Source organism: Culex quinquefasciatus, chromosome 1 (genome assembly GCF_015732765.1).
Source record: "Culex quinquefasciatus strain JHB chromosome 1, VPISU_Cqui_1.0_pri_paternal, whole genome shotgun sequence".
Classification (NCBI taxonomy): Eukaryota; Metazoa; Arthropoda; class Insecta; order Diptera; family Culicidae; genus Culex; species Culex quinquefasciatus.
The window spans coordinates 73,356,053-73,374,799 of NC_051861.1; the positions used below are offsets into that span (position 1 = coordinate 73,356,053).

At 40.1% G+C, this 18,747-nt stretch overlaps 2 protein-coding genes across 2 annotated transcripts in view; both read right to left on the reverse strand.

Annotated features, from left to right (window-relative positions):
• LOC6042587 (hemicentin-2) overlaps positions 1–18,747 on the reverse strand; it is an 89,667-nt gene that overhangs the window by 59,178 nt on the left and 11,742 nt on the right.
• Positions 10,232–14,045, reverse strand: LOC119770397. The gene is made up of 3 exons (XM_038265188.1): positions 13,919–14,045; positions 12,816–13,856; positions 10,232–10,293 (listed from the first exon to the last, which is right to left on the reverse strand). Exons 1-3 carry the CDS (start codon positions 14,043–14,045, stop codon positions 10,232–10,234), a joined length of 1,230 nt encoding a protein of 409 aa, XP_038121116.1.

The window sequence follows — 18,747 nt, forward strand, 5'->3', positions numbered from 1 at the left end:
TTGCGACAAGACTCCGCCTCCCGGGTCTCCTAAGTGTGAAGGTATGGGCACGGGGAGAGGGCACCGAATATTTACACTTAGAATTTTTTTGCGTCCGCCCCGGGATTCGAACCGGCGACCTCTGGATTGTGAGTCCAGTGTGCGGTCCGATTGATCCACACAGGCAGACAAGATAGCACACAAGCCCATGTGAAATTTTATCATAAAAAGTATTTTCGCCGTTGAAGTTTTCAGTCATTCCAAGAGGAATATTTAACCAAGTCATAAAATAGACGCGGGAGAGGGGGGGGGGGGGTTGGTACACTAAGAAATCCAAAATCCAGTATAATATGAAGAAAGATCATAAGGCGATTGCCATATCTGACTTTTTGATCCGATTCGTGAACAGAGTAGAGTAGATCCACATTGACTTTTTTTTAGAAACATGCAAAATTTGATCTTTCGAGCAAGTATGAGCAAAATTTGCTATACACAGTCTGAAAGTAAATTAAATTTCACGCCAGAAACTGCATACGCGACTTTGGTCACACCCGTACAAAATTGTTCCTGAAGGGTTGAAATTCGAAAAAATCTTGAAAATAGTTAATGCTTTCTTTCGTTTGAATAGCTAAAAAGGGGGGAGGGGTCAATCAAAATTCCATGAACAGTAAAATTAACAACTTTTAAATACCTTTCGAATGCAGCCAGAAGAATCAAATTTGGTTAAAAATTGGCTGAGTTATGCAAGTTTTAAGAAAAAATATTTTTGGCGAATTTTGAAGTTTCAGTTACTAGAAATAACAAAAATGTCAGCACTCTCAAAGCCGCCAAAAATTCAAATTCCATCCAATCTTGCTCAAAATTTGGGAAAAAGTTTTTGAAGGTATGAGAAAAAATAGAAAAATACTAACACTACTGAAATTTAACTTTCATTTTTTGATTTTTGTCACACCTGGATCCACTGTGTTACGCCGAGTTAATTTTCTAATAATCCGAAAATCATGTTTTTGAAGTAATGCTTTGCACATTACACTTTTCGTGATTTAAACACTCTTCATTTTTGTAACTTTAAAAATATATGATTTATCATTTTTGTAACACTAGGTACAATGAGGAAAAAAATGTTAAGAAAACATAACCTTTTCCCTGAATTTTAAACATTTTTCTTTAATCTTCTGATCCAACATTTTTACTTCTGCTAATTCATGAACCTCACTTGATCTTGTCCAGCCAGGAACATTCAAAACCATTTTGAGTACCTTGTTTTGGACACGCTGGAGCTTCAATTTATGAGTTCTATCAGTTTTACGATGTTGTCCCGTTTCGCTACATTTTCATTTCAGGGTAAGCACCGGTACAATGCTATATATTCTACATGGCATTTCTATGTAGGAAAACAATTACCATTCCAAATATGTAAAATATGGGGGGGTTTCTTCTTTTATTGTGCTACTACTGCCAAAACGGTGAAAAAAAAACTTTGGAGTTTTTTTTTTAAAGGAGCCGAAGAACCGGTCTAATAAATAACTCGGTCAACAGTGAGCAAACAGGTTTACATCAATAGTTTTGTATGTAAAGGTGATAAAAAAGTGCTGGTGCTATTGCATTCCATAATATACGGACATTGGTACTACTGTGCTGGTTTGAAATGTTTAGTGTAAAATAAAAATGATAAAAATCATTTTTGTGGACGTAACCAATTGCTCCCAAATTTTAGGGGGTTATTTTGAGGCCCAAAATGCATCAACAAAACTTCGAGTTATGACCACTCAAGGATATTTATGTACTTTTTTGATGCCGGATCTAACTTAAATCTATGTAAACGATGTCCGGATCCATCATCCAACGTTGGTTAGGTAATCAAAAGACCTTTCCAACGAGTTCACAACATTGAAGATCTGGCAACTCTGTCTCATTATCATTTTAGTTCTATTAAGTTACTTTTTTACTCGGGATCTCGGGATAGCTGAAATTTGTTTCCAAACCACTCATACTACCCATTGTTGGTAAAGGTAAAGTGAGGAAGGCATCAACCAAATAGGTGGATTAAGTCAGTTTTTAATATTAAGTTTGTTCTTCAAAACACATCGTGTCTATGTGTCTTTCTTTGACAACATCATGCTGTGGCTTATAATCCATTCTGATCGGAAAAAACGTTGTAGGAGAGTTACTGGTGAGAATTTTTCGAGAAAAATAATAGAAATTGGGAGCGTAATTTTGTACAGTAATAGTTCCTTGCAGGCCCGAATCCAGGATTCTTCAATGGGGGGTGTTTTCCCCCATAAGACGTTAGAGGTGTATGTGTTTGATAAGAAGGGCGTATAAAGTGAACAAATGCGTATCAAAGAACTAAAAAAAAACACATTTTTAAACTTTTTTTAACAAAACGTGAAATTTTGCTTTTACATTGTAGTAATGCTTAAAAAATATCGAAATATCAATAAGTTCACGGAAGTACTGTTATTCTTGCATCTAATTATATAATTTGAAATATAGAAATTACTCTATTGAAAGATTATTAACTAATAATTACAATCCTTTTTATTCAATTATTTTGTTTTATCATCTGTAATTCAGTTTTGTCCCCATTTTTTTCGGGGAAATTTTATAGGAGGGAGGGGGACGGACAAAAACTCAATATAAAAAAAATAATCGATTCACTGCCCACCATTGAAAAACGGCTTATATCCACTTATATCCTAATATTAGCACCAGGTGGTAGAGGATGTACTAACGCATCTTTTGAAATTTGAATTTCATTAAAAGTTTTTAGATTGGCTGCTGATGCGAAAAACCAAACGGCTAATATGCCATTCTTATGGAAAATTGCCTTGACGGAGATTTGGTGACAAACACTAAAACGCGTTTTTCTCGGAATACTTGGAGTTTTTTTTGAAAAGGTCCTATAAACCAAATTTTCAATTTTTGCTTTTTGGGTGTTTTTAGAACCGCCTTGAGTCAGGGGTATTCAAAAACACCCAAAAAGCAAAAAATGAAAATTTGGTTTATAGGACCTTTTTAAAAAAAACTCCAGACTTGATTTGGTATTATAGCCAAATTTTCAATTATTGGCAGTTTATCTGTACACTAGCCCGGGTAAAAAAAAATAAAGTTGCTCAATTCAAAAATTATATAAGATTGCCCGAAAGAGTACTCAAAATGGAGGCTCCGGCCAAAATTTCAGCCCATTTGATTGAAAACTGGCTTGCCTTGAACAGGAACAAGTTTAAATGGGAATTAACCCGTAAAACTGGAGCATTTAGGTAAATTTCTCTGTACAAGTCAGCTGTTAACAAATGACGACTTTTGCATACCATGGGATCCTAGGGTATGGTCTGGGGAACAATTCCTCCGAAGGGTTCAAGACGATCCGAGGCCCCTGGTCTTGCCTTGAACCGGATTCATTCCGGCGTCGATGAAATTCTCATGGTCCCAGCAAAATGTATAGGGGAAAATCAAAGCACACTAAGAAGGCTGCCTCGATCAGAGGACGCCACATGCCAATCAGCCACCACGTGGTCGGAGGGTATCATCAATTTTTGCTTTTAAAGTAGTTTTGTTATTCCTAGAACACTTTATTCAGCAGGATAATTTATCAAAAACACCTTAAAAACGCTAAATGTAATTTTGAGGCCAAATTTGAAGTTATTTTCCGAGTTATTTTGGCTTGAGCCTCCATTTTGAGTACTCTTTCTCATATAATTTTTGATTTGAGCAACTTTAATTTTTTTTGACCCGGGCTACTGCACACAGCTTGAGCCCGATTGGTAACGTCCTCGAGCACACCAAGCCAAATCAATTTAAAATGGAAATCAACTCGTAAGATCTATGCGTTTTGCTTTTCGCCATTTTTTTATTTTTCAAAAATGACATGAGCTTATAGTTCGTGTTTTAAGGAACAAGTTTTTCGAAGAGATCAGCGACATTTGTTTTGGCATCAAATTCACTGAATTTTTAGCTATTTAAAAAAAACACAAATATCAAATCTGACGATTTTTTCCCTTGTCAATTTGTCTTTATACCAAATTTTTTGTAATTAAAATACGCAACTTTTGGTACCCTAACATGTATAGGTCATCACTGAAATTTTTAAGTTATCGCAGTTTTAGTGAAAAAAAAGTTGATTTTTGGCCGATTTCGTCATTTTTCTGTTTTTGCGCGTGGCGCGTCGAAAAACTCAGTTTTTATTTTCAAAAACGTTACTTAATCCACCTTTAGGTGGTTGGCGCCTTCCTCACATTTAAAGGGTGCTATCCAAAATGCAAAAAGTGCTTAAAAAACACTTAAGTGCTTATAACTTTTGATAGGGTTGTCAGATCTTCAATGTTTTGGACGCGTTGGAAAGGTCTTTTGAATACCTTTCTGAAAATGTATAGCATGACGGGTTTTCTTACAAAAACCACCCTTTTTACAATCTTCCGGACTTTTGCTAAAATCGTTTTTTTAGCATAACTTTTGAAGTACTTAACTAAACTGCATAATTTTTAATAGCGACTTATGGGACCTCAAGACGGATCGAATGACGCCAAAACGGACAAAATCGGTTCAGCCAATGTCGAGATAATCGAGTGACAATTTTTTGATCAACATCCCACCACACACACAGACATTTGCTCAGAATTTGATTCTGAGTCGATAGGTATACATGAAGGTGGGTCTAGGAGGTCTAATTGAGAAGTTCATTTTTCGAGTGATTTTATAGCCTTTCCTCAGTAACGTGAGGAAGGCAAAAATCATATCTTGGAAACGTACGGTTCGACATCGCCAATTTTTTGATATGCTTTGTGAAATTTTCCGAGGAATCCTATAAAAATATTTTCAGAATATATATAATATATTGATTGATTACAACAAGCATTCATTGTATGTTTAAAAAAACTTTTGTTTAAATACACAGTTTTCTTCATTTTTGTAAGTTAAAATAACAGGGGTCCACTTTTGGAAAAGTTGGGATTTTCGTTGTCCTATAATGGACCCCTTTAATTTTGTTCGAAATTGAGCAGTTCTTCGTTTTATTTTAGTGAAGTTCTTTGAACTTACATTATTTTGACTTACTGAAGTTAAATAATCAGAGAAAAAATGATTGCATAGTTAATTCAGTCATAAAATGGAAATGCTGTTTTGTTGTGAAAATGCTTGTGGCCATTGCTGATTTCAGATGTCGAACTCAAAACACTTATTTTGGCAATGTCAGTTAACATTGTTTTAAATGGTGCTGAACATACCAAATAAAAGATTTGTAGACAAAAACACGCTTTTATTTAAGTTTTATTGAATTTTTCATCAAAAAACCTTCAGAGGGTCCACTATAGGAAAGGGGTCCACTAATGGATAATGTACCCTATTTAGTGAGAAATTAGTTTTTCTCTAGGCGTCAATGATCAAAATTTATTTTAAATATATTTTGTGAGGGCGTACCTAGTGAGAGTTGAGTTCTGGAGTTTTTTTTTAAAAGGTCCTATAAAACAAATTTCCTTTTTTTGCTTTTTGGGTGTTTTTGAATACCCCTGACTCAAGGCGGTTCTCAAAACACCCAAAAAGCAAATATTGAAAATTTGGTTTTTTGGACCTTTTCAAAAAAAACTCCAGAGTTTTTCTCTGGGCGTCAATGATCATTTTTTTTTCAGAAAAAAAAAGTATGAGAGCGTATTTAGTGAGAGTTGAGTTTTTCTCTGGGCGTCAACGAACATAGTTTTTTTTAAATATTTGTATAAGGGCGCATTAGTGAAAGTGGAGTTTTTTTTTCTTAGCATCAGCGATCAATGTTTTTTTATTACTAGTGCGTATTTAGTAAGAGTTGAGTTCTCTGGGCGTCAACAATCAAAGTTTTTGAAATGTTTTTATAAAGGCGTGAAGTTTTTCACTGGGTGTCTAAACTTTGATAATCATAAAAAATGGCGGCCGTGTCTTTGTCGGGGCAATTTTTTCCATCGGGGTGTTGAACACCCATAACACCCCCCTTAGATACGGCCCTGTTCCTTACCATAGCTGCAAGTGATTGTCTCAGGGTTGATGAAGAACACAGCAAAAATCCGATTGTGAAATCCTTCAATTTATAAATTAAATAAGGTCGTTTCGTTACTTAATGAGTATATTAAAGTAGAGAGTTTTACAAGTTTATTTACTATATTATTTTAAATGTCCCTCTCTTTTTGCGCTTAAAAAATCAAAGAATTTTGCAAAAAAAAAAATACAATTGTTTAACCTACTTCAAACTGAGCTCTATCAAGGACAACGAAGCCAATTCTTCGAAGGAACACCGAGGAAGTGCAGAAAGCTTGGAAAGCATGTTAATATTTTATGATTGCTTTAGCATCCCCATCCCCAGGCTGGTGTAAAGTAGGCGACAAACTCTGGGACCGGAAGAGAACATAAGTTCTCGGCAATAACAATTATGAGATAAAAATCGCTGGCACGGTTTCGGGCCACTGTCATGCGAAAAAAGAGGAAGAAGTGCACCCAGAACTGGGCATCGGCATACGAGAGGATAAAGAGCACGATTCGGTAGTAAAATTGTACTGTGTGCGGACGGAGAGGAAAAATCCCGAAATTACCGAGAGTACTTTACTCATGGTTCATTTTCCAAAAAAGTTCATCTATCAAAAAAAAAGTACCGGTACCGAGACTCGAACCTAAGACCTTCGGCATATTGAACCGTGCCTTTGCCGTATTGGCCACCATGTTGTTGTTGTTAATTACTTTATTTCCGGCAGCTTTAACCTTTCGGTCATTCGCTGCAACTTGGCCACCATGGTTCGGTGACTAAATGGCGGTCGTCCATATAAGCCACTCATAGGATGAACTGTTCCAATGAACGAATGAACACGCGAGAGGACTATACTCTCGCAAAATAGCACTTTCCTCACGTTTCTTTTCGTGAGGACTATCCTCTCGTTCTTTAACTTTGGGTGTGAGAGTTATGTTTCCTGTTGGGATTTTTTCTCACTTGGTTTTGGAATTTAGCTAGAAAATTTTACTGAGCAATATAAAAAAATAAGTAAAAAAAAAACAAAAATGCAAAAATTAATTAAAAAAATATTTTAATTTTTTGTTTTGTTGTATGCATTATGCACTTATTGTAATTGTTTTAGTTGTTACTGTCTTGTAAAACGACGTACCGTACAAGTTTGAACCGGCATTAATTACACAGATCCCCTGCAGCAATCGGCAGTTATTTTTTCCCACACAACTACCGATGAAATGTTTTCTCCTTCCATTAGAGGGTGAGTATCATAGGTCAATCCTTGGGGACAAAGTGCTGCTGCCGGTCGGTCGTTCGATAGGACAGAAAAATCAGCATATTGCTCAGGGAGGATAACGATCAGCATCGGCATCAAACTCAGAATCAGAACCAGAGTCGAACAATACAACAACAACAACAACGGCAGAAGCAGATTCCGATTCAGATTCACCGAGTGTCGGAGAAAGGGATGTCTGTGTGTGCTATTTTTATTTTTCAATTTAAATTATTCGCAGCTCACTAGACATGTCGTCGGCAAGAGGTGAAAGGAGCTACGAGAAAATGGAAAATCAGGTTTGTCTTCGAGCTGCTGGTTCTGTTTCCCCCGGTTCCGGTTCAGCCACCGAATCGCGCGGGAACATTTGAATGTTGGATGGCCTTCCGACAGCCGAGCAGACGACGGCCCTTCTTTCATTTCCTTGAAATCTTTTGAATTCGAAAAACGGTCGGTTGATGCTTCTCGGCTGGTGTCTGGTGACTTCAGCGATGCTCAGAGCTGTTTAAACTTTCAACAGATTTGAAATTGGCCAGTGAGAAAAGGCACGTGACAGCTTGTTCCCAGTGTTGACACGTGTTGTTGTGGACAGGCAAGAAGTTAGCGACAACTTTCGATAGCATTTTGGTATGAGAAGGGAATCGAATTTCAGTAATGCACTTTTTTCCCTCTTGAGAGCATGACATTGTACCAAGAATATCATGTAACCCACTAAAGTAAATTGCTTTTGGTATGGCATCTGACATTTTATTTTGCAATTAAAACAAACTAAACTGACTGTTAACCCTATTCAAAGATGCATTTACTAAGAAGATCTATGATTTATTTTTATATGTAAGGCCGATGCAAATATTTTTCAAAGTTTATGTCGCTTTTTCCGTTTTTATGAAATACCAATGTACAGTCCGACAATTTTTTTTCCGTGAAAAAAAATCCGTCGATACCTCGATATTTTAAAAACCAATGATTGGAAAGCTACTGGGCGCGTGTAAAATGCATTTTAAAACAATTTTTACATCCAAATGTTGAATCCTAAGCTTGTAATATAAATTTTTATATTTTTATTTTATTTTTTGCCCCCCAACGACATTGCCGAGGGACATAAACGTAAAAAATATTTGCAACGACATAATTTACTTGTTTTCATTGTTATTAATATATGATTATAACTAATGTTTGCATTTTTTCATCAATTGAAAACATTTTATGTTGACTTGTATTATAATACAAATGTGAAACATTAATCAAAGCCATGAAAATAAAGTTTTGATTTCTGTGATTATTTGTATTGTAATTTCCCTTGAAATTTCATATTTAAGCAAATGACAAACTAAGTACTGTACGATATTTCATAACTAAAGCCAGTTATAGTTAATGCTACAAGCCAACAATTTGATAAATTAAACTCTACATTTTTGCCAAGGACATGAATTCTTTGCAAACAAATACAGTCTCGACCATGTGACCGGAAATTGGTCCATGTTTGCAATTGACCTGCATTTGCATGTTTCACAGTCCTTTTGGAATGGTATGCAAATACGACATCGCGTCACACACATACACCGGTCGTGGTTGTGGTGGTTGGGTAATTAAAAGCAGACTCTCGCGCCTTGCAGTTTCAATTCAAGCAGGTAACTATGATACTGTGCTGTAATTTTTTCTAAAAGCTCAATTGAAAAACAATCAATACTCTTAAACGTCATTTGCACGGGTGTCTTGAAACCGTATTTAACAATTTTGTCTTTTTTTGTTTGACATATTGTGAGAAAAGGTGAGAAAAGCAACTAATTTAATCGATCGGAAAACCAGAAGGCTCTCGGTCGTATAAACAGAAATCGCACGTGGCAAGGGTATAAGGGTACCTATGTTGGGTTTCAATGTTTAACCATGCTGCCTTTATAGTGGGCAGCTGTCTAAGTAAACATTTGCAGACCAGCTGGTAGTAACGACTTCATATTGACAGTCGGACGTGTGTTTATATAATTCCAAACACATACCTATAAACCGGTGGGGTCAGTTACTCGGGATAAAATTAGTTCTATGTGTATTTCATTTTTTCCAAAACATATTAAGACATGGAAATGTTGTTCATGTACAGGAAGCTGAACAATCTAATAATTACTTGTTACAGTTTTTTCTGATCTTACTTCGGATTTGGTTATACAAATATAAATATTCGGATGTAACAAAATTATGTGATCTCATGATGTACTGACTCCGACTACCAAATACCGTATTGACGATATAGACCCCATATTCGTCGCATTTGAGGTCATATCTACCCAAATATCAGCGTGCATAATACTCGCGCAGTATTCCTAGGTGGCATACCGTATCGACTCCAATATTGGCTTATATTGGTGCAGTATCAGAAGTGAATTGCCCTTTGGGTAGACCGGAAGTTCTGGGAGTTCAACCATTTCAAACACCTAAAGGTTGATTAAGCTACTTTTTTCATTATGGTGTCTTTCCAGAAATAATTGGCTTTTGCTATCGTACCATCGAGATTAATGTGCAGGTAATCAACTTTATTGCATCCTTCCAGCATGTGACACTACTCATTCCTCCATCTCATTCCTTTGGTATCAGATTCCACGGATGGAAATTCAATTGTTTGCTGGAACAGCCAACCAATTCTCCATCACAAATCTCCATAAACGGCGGACAGGAAATTAATTAACAATTGCCACCACTGCTACGCTGCCTAACCTAACCGTCATCGCCAATAACCGGTCTCTGACGACTGTCTCTTCCGTTTCTAAAAAGCCACTGACTGACTTCGATCCGGCACATTCCCCCCGGATCACCGAATGCCCACTGGGGCTTCACCAGCAACCAGCAGCAGGGTAAAACCGTTGAGATTTTCCAATTACCTCTAGCGGCACTCTTGTCCTCCCTCCTCGTGTATGTGTTGTGTATGTACGTATAGGTCGTTGATGTGCCAATCGCCGGACGGAGTGACCCCCGATCGGTGTCGGTGACGTCCCAGAACGGTGCGACCCAATTTCACGATTATCCTAGGCTCGGTTGTCGTGATTGGGTCTATCCAGTGTGAGCCGTTCGGTTTTCAACGGAGCCGCTGTACCCCCAGGGATATAAATGAACGAAAAAAAACTCAGGGTGGCATCTCCCATGCCGGGTGAGTCTGCTGCGTGAGATTAAATTAGCGTCGCATCCCACAGGCATCGATTTGTCTTTCTGTCAACGGAGTGTACTGATGGCGGAGCCGCCACATGCACCCGGTCGTCCATTGGAAGTCAATTTTCGCTGACAACTGACGCTTTAGGTAGATGTACATAAAAAAATGATAACATAGAAGCATTTTTTTGGTTTAATCATCAATCTTAACTTATAAACCACCCACCAGAAATAGAAAAAATGCCCAAACCACTCAAAAAAATCGTTCGACTTAAACCTAAAAACCGCGAAAATGCAAAGCAGTAACACCTTGCAACAAAAATTGCGCTTTAAATCATGTTCATGTGGATGCTTTAAATGTGGGGTTCTGCAATGCCATCCTCCTTGAATAAAAAGAAAAAAATCTATTATAGCAGAGGAGCTTCATACAGAATTAGGTCGTCGCTTGTGTGTTATCTTGTTTAATGTATCCCGGATATGGCAATATACACTTGTGGCATTGACCAATTCTCATCAAAATGATCTTGCTATCTTGAGATACGTCATACAAATTATTGGAAATTGATTGATAAAACGCAGTTTTTTTTCTTATTATTCACAAACTTATTTACGCACATACTTTTTTTTAGTAAGAATTAAGTTTGCTAAAGTATCAATCTTTGCTTATTTTAATCAGCATAGAAATTCTGAGCACACATGTGACACGTAGTATATTTTTTTCTTTAAAAAACATTCGTGATACGTGCTTTTTAGATTTTTGTTTAACTTTCAAACTGGTGTGGATTATTTGAAACTTTGAGCGTCTGTTTAGGCGACAGTTTACAAACCGGTTGCCATTTGAGATTTGCCAAATTTTGGTGAATTGCTCGTTTTGGAATCGGGAAGTGTCGAAATGGAAATTTTGTATGGGAATGAGGGTATTTAAAAGTAAGTTTTGATTGGAGTTGGATGTGTTTATGGGTAGCTTAAAGGACTAAGACTAAGATGTAGTATACATACCAATTAGCATAGCGCACCAGGTACGCGTGCTGTAGCAAGAAGAAGCTTCCATCTTTCTCGGTCTTGGGCTGCTACTCTCCAATTTCCCAGGTTACAGATCTTCCGGATATCACCATTCACTTGATCTCCCCACCGTGCGCGCGGTTTCCCTGCTCTCCTGCCTGTTCCGCCAGCTGGTTCAGTGCGGTCAAAAAGCAGTCTGACAGGCTGGCTCTCGACCATTCGGGCGACATGGCCGGCCCACCTGAGCCTCCCGAACTTCGCCTGGGTGGCGATGGTCGGTTCTTCAAGACACGTGTGCAGCTCGTGGTTCATGCGTCTTCGCCACACTCCGTCAGACACCTGCACTCCACCGTAGATCGTACGTAGCACTTTACGTTCTAAAACTCCAAGGGCAGGGTCGTCCTCCTGCCGCAACGTCTTGGCAATAGAGGACTACCGATCTAATCAGTGTTTTGTACATCGTCAGCTTCGTGCGGCGTTGCACTCGATCCGATGTGAGGGTCTTCCGTAATCCGAAGTAAGCACGATTCCCAGCAAAAATACGAGTCCGGATCTCTTTGCTGGTGTCGTTGTCGGCGGTTACCAGCGATCCCAAGTACACGAACTCGCTCACCTCCTCCAACTCATCACCATCCACAGTTAGAGGGGTGAGACATGAGGGGCCAACGTCCTTCGAACCCCTTCCTCTCATGTACTTCGTCTTCGTCGTGTTCATGCCAAGTCCTACAGGCCTTGCTTGTACCTTCAGTCGGGTGTAGACATCCTTCACCGTCTCCAGGTTTCTTGCCACAATGTCGATGTCATCGGCAAAAGCAAGCAACTGGTAGGACTTGTTCAAAATCGTGCTACTCGTTTCGATGCCCGCCCTTCGAATAATGCCCTCAGGGGCGACGTTGAATAGCGCACAGGATAAGCCATCACCTTGCCGCAGCCCTCGGCGTGATCCAAAGGGTTCCGCTAAGTTCCCCGAAACACGCACGTGACACATCACACCGTCCAAGGTAGCCTTGATCAGCCGAGTCAGTTTACCCGGAAACCCATTCTCGTGCATAATCTGCCATAGCTGCTCGCGGTCGACTGTATCATAAGCCGCCTTGAAATCGATGAAGTTGTGATGTGTGGGCACGTTGTACTCACGACATTTCTCGAGGATCAGTCGGAGACAAAATATTTGGTCCGTGGTGGCGCGCGCGCCAGTGAAGCCCGCTTGGTAGGGCCCCACGATTCTCCTTGCATGGGGTGACAGCTGGCGGCAGAGAATCTGGGAAAGGATTTTGTAGGCCGCGTTGATAAGCGTGATGCCGCGGTAGTTGCCACAGTCCAGCTTATTACCTTTTTTATAGATGGGGTACACGACACCATCCATCCACTCCTCCGGTAGCTTCTCCTCCTCCCAGATCTTGGAGATCACGCAGTGAAGCGCCCTCGCCAGTTTCTCTCCTCCATATTTGAAGAGCTCACCGGGTAACCGATACTTGCCAGCAGCTCTGTTGTTCTTCAGCTTCCTGATCTCCCTCTTCACCGTCTCTAGATCAGGCGCCGGGAACTGTTCGTCAGCTGCGGGCGCTCCAAGGTTGACTCCAACGCCGTCTCCGTCCGCTTCATCGCCGTTAAGGTTCTTGTTGAAGTGCTGCTTGTTGCGGGACCGGTTCACCTTTTCGTAAAACTTCCGCGTTTCGTTTGCTCGGAATAGCTGCTCCATTTCCGCGCAATATCGGTCTTCTTGCTGGCGCTTCTTAAGCTTGAAGACCGCGACCTGCCGATTCCGAGCCTCCCGGTATCGTTCCACGTTCCCTCTCGTCGCCTTGCGCAGCTTCTTCTCGGCGGTAATCTGTTGGCACTCGTCGTCGTACCAATCATTCCGACTGACTCGGATCACACTACCCAGTGTGGCTTCCTCTGTACTGCCGATGGCTGAGCGAATACGGCTCCAACCATCTTCGAGCGAGGCTGCGCCAAGTTCCTCCTCATCTGGCAGATTCGCTTCCAGCTGCTGCGCGTAACTGTGGGCCACTTCCCCGTTCTGGAGACACGCGGTGTTGAACGGAGGGGTCCACCGGCTTCGGCGTTGGTTGAACACCGTCGACAGCTTTGAGCGCATGTCCACTCCAACTAGGTAGTGGTCCGAGTCAATATTCGCACCGCGAAAGGTGCGCACGTGTGTTACATCCGAGAAGAATCGGCCGTCGATCAGGACGTGGTCGATTTGCGTTTTCGTCCGTTGGTCAGGTGATGTCCAGGTGGCTTTGTGGATGTCCTTGCGAGGAAAATAGGTGATCCTGACCACCATTCCACGGGAGGCTGCAAAGTCGATGCAGCGTTGGCCGTTGTCGTTCGTGGCCGCATGTAGACTTTCTGGGCCTATTGTCGGTCGAAACATTTCCTCCCTTCCGAACCGAGCGTTCATGTCCCCAATGATGATCCTTACATCCTGCCGCGGACAGCCGTCGTACACCTGCTCCAGCGTCGCGTAGAATGCTTCCTTCTCATCATCGGTCTTTTCTTCGTGGGGGCAGTGCACGTTGATAATGCTATAGTTAAAGAACCGTCCTCGTATTTTTAACTTGCACATCCGCTCGCTGATTGCGTGAAGCCGAACACGCGATCCTGCATCTTGCCCCGCACGATGAAGCCGGTACCCAGCTTCTTGTCCTTGCCGCCGCTCAGAAAAAAAGAAAGATATAGTACCATTGCCACTTTTGGCTAAGGTGTAAGATGGCTAACTCAAAGTAAACAATCAGATGTTTTTTAAAAATAATTTCAGTTTCACACCTTTTTAATTTATTCGAAAGGATTCGATAAGCTAGGCAAAATGCTGATCTTGCACAATGCGAATAACTGAGTTTTTCTTAAATAATATCAGCCTTGATATTTACTCAACTTGAGCATCGATAACTCATGACAGTATTACAAGATCAATTTTACTTATGAAAAAGGCTTGTCTTACACCTGCTCAATGATGTGCTTAATGTAGTTCCTTAAATCATTTCATCAAAATTTGAAACATCTGACTTTAAAAAGTCAAGGTTTTTTTTTACGGTGCTTATCAATTTAAACAGAGTCGACACACCATTTTACAAATGCTCAAGATCATGTTTTGAAATAAGTCACAGATTTTTTTAATTTTCATGAAATGAAAGTTTTTACATTCCAATTATACTATAAACTGTGTAACCGTGTATAGTATAATTGGAATAATAACACAGTTCTTGAACGAACCTTCACCTTCACATCAAAAAATGCATTTTTTATTAAACTTTCTGCAAAAAACGTGGTCGGGGCAAAATGCACCGCTGTGAAGCTCCTTTGTAAAAACAGCGGTGTCATCTAGTGGTGACTAGTGAAAACTGCTTTTACCCGGTGCATTTTGCCCCATGTTGTGGTGCATTTTGCCCCGTTGTTGTAGTGCATTTTGCCTCAATGTTGTGGTGCATATTGCCCCGCATTATTGTTTGAAATGAATCAAAAATGTTTTTAGAAATTTGATATTTTCGAACAATTTTGAGATGTTTTAAGACTTTTTTCTCATGGATGACGAAGAATAATAGTTGTTTTAGAACATCGAACAAAATTCTTCCACAGTAATGCTGTAATGGTTGAGAAATCACAGTTTTCCCTTAGGGGGTGCATATTACCCCCTGTCCCCCTACATACAACATCACACGACACAAGCAGTGAAGGGTTATCCGTACCGCTGCAAACACGCAGATCCTGACAGCGCTAGGTTAGGACTGCACGAAAAGTGGGAGGAAAAGAAAATGGGGTTTTTTTCCTTCCCAAAATGAATGGGGGCTTTCAATATCAGGCGTCCGTGCGGTGTAGTCGAGGATCCAGGTGCCAGTACCGCAACTTTGTGCTGGACACGTCTTGGTCTTCTGGAGTAAGTGCCCGCGATAGTTACTCTCCCGCTCCGGAACTCGACCCCGTACGGGTTTGGACAACCTAGCCCTGTAAGCAAGCAGTGCCTTTGGCTACGTTTTCCGTCAAGGACCACCACAATCTCTGGCGCGGGGCGCCATCACCGACAAGGAGATTCTCCTCTCGACGCGACCGGATTGGTGAAAGCCAGGTCCGCCGATTCCGACAAGGAGAGAAGACGCCTGCCTCAGGAAGGATCGGCAACGCCCGCTCGACCTTGCCTCGTGGTTTCCAGCGCAGCAACAACAACAGCCGTCAACCGTTATTCGGCTGCAACGAAGACGACCCCCCCACGGGACTTCCGGCGGCACAGTCGAGGGTGCTCCTGTGACCGGCCAACGCTGAGGAGAACGCCCAAGGCGTTCAATCCCGGGAAGCTGCTGCTGGCATAACTTTACGTTTGTCCCTGAAGTGCTCACCCCTAAACACACACACAAACACACTTTGTACACGAAACAAAAATACACGATTTAAATTAGAAAAGTGTGGTTCTGGATTTTTATTTCCTTTCCGAGTCTCTCTTGAATCGCTTAGTAGTAATGTCGACCCTGAGATGATGAGTAGTCAGTAGCTTAGGTCTACGACTACCTTTAAATAAATAGTCTCTGCCCTGAAAAAATGGAATGAGTTAGCCCTCCTTGACTGATCAAGCCATTAGTTTCAACTGTAACAATTTTTGCTGTAAAATCGCTTGCAAATGGATGCATATCACCTTAATGCACAATAACATGTAATATTGTATGAGAAAACGTTTACACAAAAAGCATATCTAGAAGAAAAAAAAAAACAAGTTTTGCACACCTTGAAAAAAGGAAGGAGTCGTACCGTCCCTCCGTCACGAGATATCGAACAATGGAGCTCGATTCGTGATCAGGAAAAAAAGTTACTTCTTAGGACATAGTTTCATGCAAATCGAAGAGGGGTCGGGGCAACTTTTTCCGATTTCGTGTGAGTTGGCAGAGATTTACCCCTATATCAATCATAGCATTTAACTGGAGAATGCTATATCTTCTGTAAGAGAAAAGACACTTTATATCTGGAGCAACATTTGAAACGGGCGGTACGACAATGCTGTTACGGCCTTTCATTACACGCGTTTAAATGGGAGGAAAGGCCGTAAGAGCAATGTCGTACCGCCCCATTCAAATGTTGCTCCAGATATCTAAAGTACCAATCGACACACAAGACTGTCAAACGAAGGCTCCAATCGAGCAAAGAACAAAAGCTTTTCTAGTTCTCTACATCCAACCTTCTAAACTTGAATAACATTTTGTTTTTACAGTGGTTCTAACAAACAAGTCATAATTCAATTCAATTCTGTGTATTTCTTTAGTTATCGTTTAACAATAGTTTTAATATGTGCAGAAGAGAGTTTTGGGGGATCCGTACAGCTGTGACTAATACATTTATCTCAATCTCAATACTAAGGTCTTAGCTGAACATAACATCAAATTAATTGCACATTTTTTAAAATTCTAAATTATTTGTCAAGTCTTGTTCAACTTGTTTGCCCTAAATCATCAGGTGACATTGTACTGTTCTTTCCAGACAGTCACGTCAAATCGAACAACCAGCAATGCACAACGATGAAATGATATAATCAAGAAATCGATTTTGCCAATCGTAAGTTCAAAACCTCAAGTATAACTAAAACCAGGTTCATTCATAATTCGATTCAATCACGTAACAGTTTATGCACGGGATTCTTCAGGGCCTGCCTGCGAGCAGGTCCCGGGGATCAATGGGTGATTTGGTGGTACCAGTCTGATGCCGCCGGATGCTTCGTGCCAACAATTATTTAATTTTGTGCAGTTCAACAGCACGCTACTAAATCCACTATCTGCGAATTTATCTACCAGCTGCAGGTGAAAGAGTGTGCAAGTTTCTAAATCACTTCCAAAAGTTTGGAGGGGGGTGTGTAGTATAGCAAATCGAAAACGTTTATAAATCAGCACAAATCAAACATCGTACATAACAAAGCGGTTCTGGAACACGAGCAGACTTCTACCTCCCTTCGTTGCGTGCCAACTCTACTCCAAAACGAACGCGCGAGGAGCGGTTTGTTTCACTTCACTTCGTCTGGGTTGTGCGGTTTTATCATAAAATTTCATGATAATTGAAAATAGTTATAAACGCGCGCATTCTGCAGTCGCTGTCGAGCGATCACATGAGAAGGGAATGGGTTGACGGAAAAGAGTTGAGAAGGAGTTATATGCAAACACACGGAAAATTCGCGTTTTTGGGGGGGTGCTCCAACTAACTTACAAGTTCATTTCTAGAGTTTTTTTTAATAGGTCCTATAAACATATGGAAGACAATAGTTTATAGGACCTTTTTTTTTAAAAAAAACTAAAGATTTCCATGTAAATGTATCACATCAAACATACAATTACTTGTTAAATGTTTTTTTTTCTAATGTGTATAAAACTCTCATCAAAAAATAGATATTTATATTTTCCGTGCAAAGCCCAAAAGGCATCCTTGCAATCAGTCGTCCCGTTTGATATAACAAAACCACTAAATTAATATGTTCTACCTCGTTCTGCCAGCTAACCTGCCACCAAAGTTATCCTAGCATGGAGGGGGCTAAAAGCAGCTTAGCAACGATTAAGGCGTGTTGTTAGATCAGGGTAGTGCCAAGCCTACCCGATAAGGGAATGTGCCATGGGAATATCACTTTCTGGTTCCGATGCATTTTCATTCTATACCTTCAGCAATTCCATTTAAAATTAACACCGAAGAAAAGTTTTAACGGTTCCTTGCCAAAGTAATTAGACCCGTATTTTTTGTTTGGTCATTAGGGTGACCTACACCGTGCTAGGTGCCACCACAACATTTTTCAAAAATCATGACTCCGCCCTATTCCAAACGATTTTTGCTGTCGTAAATGAAAGATGGTAAGTTTGGAAAGGAAAAATAAATTAAAGACCAAAAAATCTAGCCTGACACTTTAAAAGGTCGAAAACATTTTAAAATGCCGTTTTCAAGGTGTCTGAACCGAAGAGCTTATGTCTGAAATATTTTTATCGGACTCCTTGGACAATTCTACGTAACTTTTTAAATAATGAAGGTGTTCATTAACACAGGGTGATTTCGATTTTTAATTTCCCAGTTTTTTCCCGGTTTTCTCCCGACACCAGAAGGAATTTTCCTGAATGTTTTTAAACCAAATTACAATGCTTTTTAGGCTAACGACAAACTTTTTCAACGCATACATTTGGTTCAAAGTTTGAATTCCTCAAGGAAGCTTTCAAATCGTGAGTAAAAAGTAAATAAGTTGTAAGAAAACGTTTGCAAAAATACATTGTTATCAATATTTGTGTAAATGCTCGTTAATTTTCTTTGAAAAAAAGGTTTTGTGAATTCAAAGAGAACAATTCTTCCAAGAATTATGAAGTTCTGTAAATATTTTTTTTGCTAACATTATGCGAGTACTTTCTTTTGCATCATAAGTCCAAACAAAAATGTATAAACA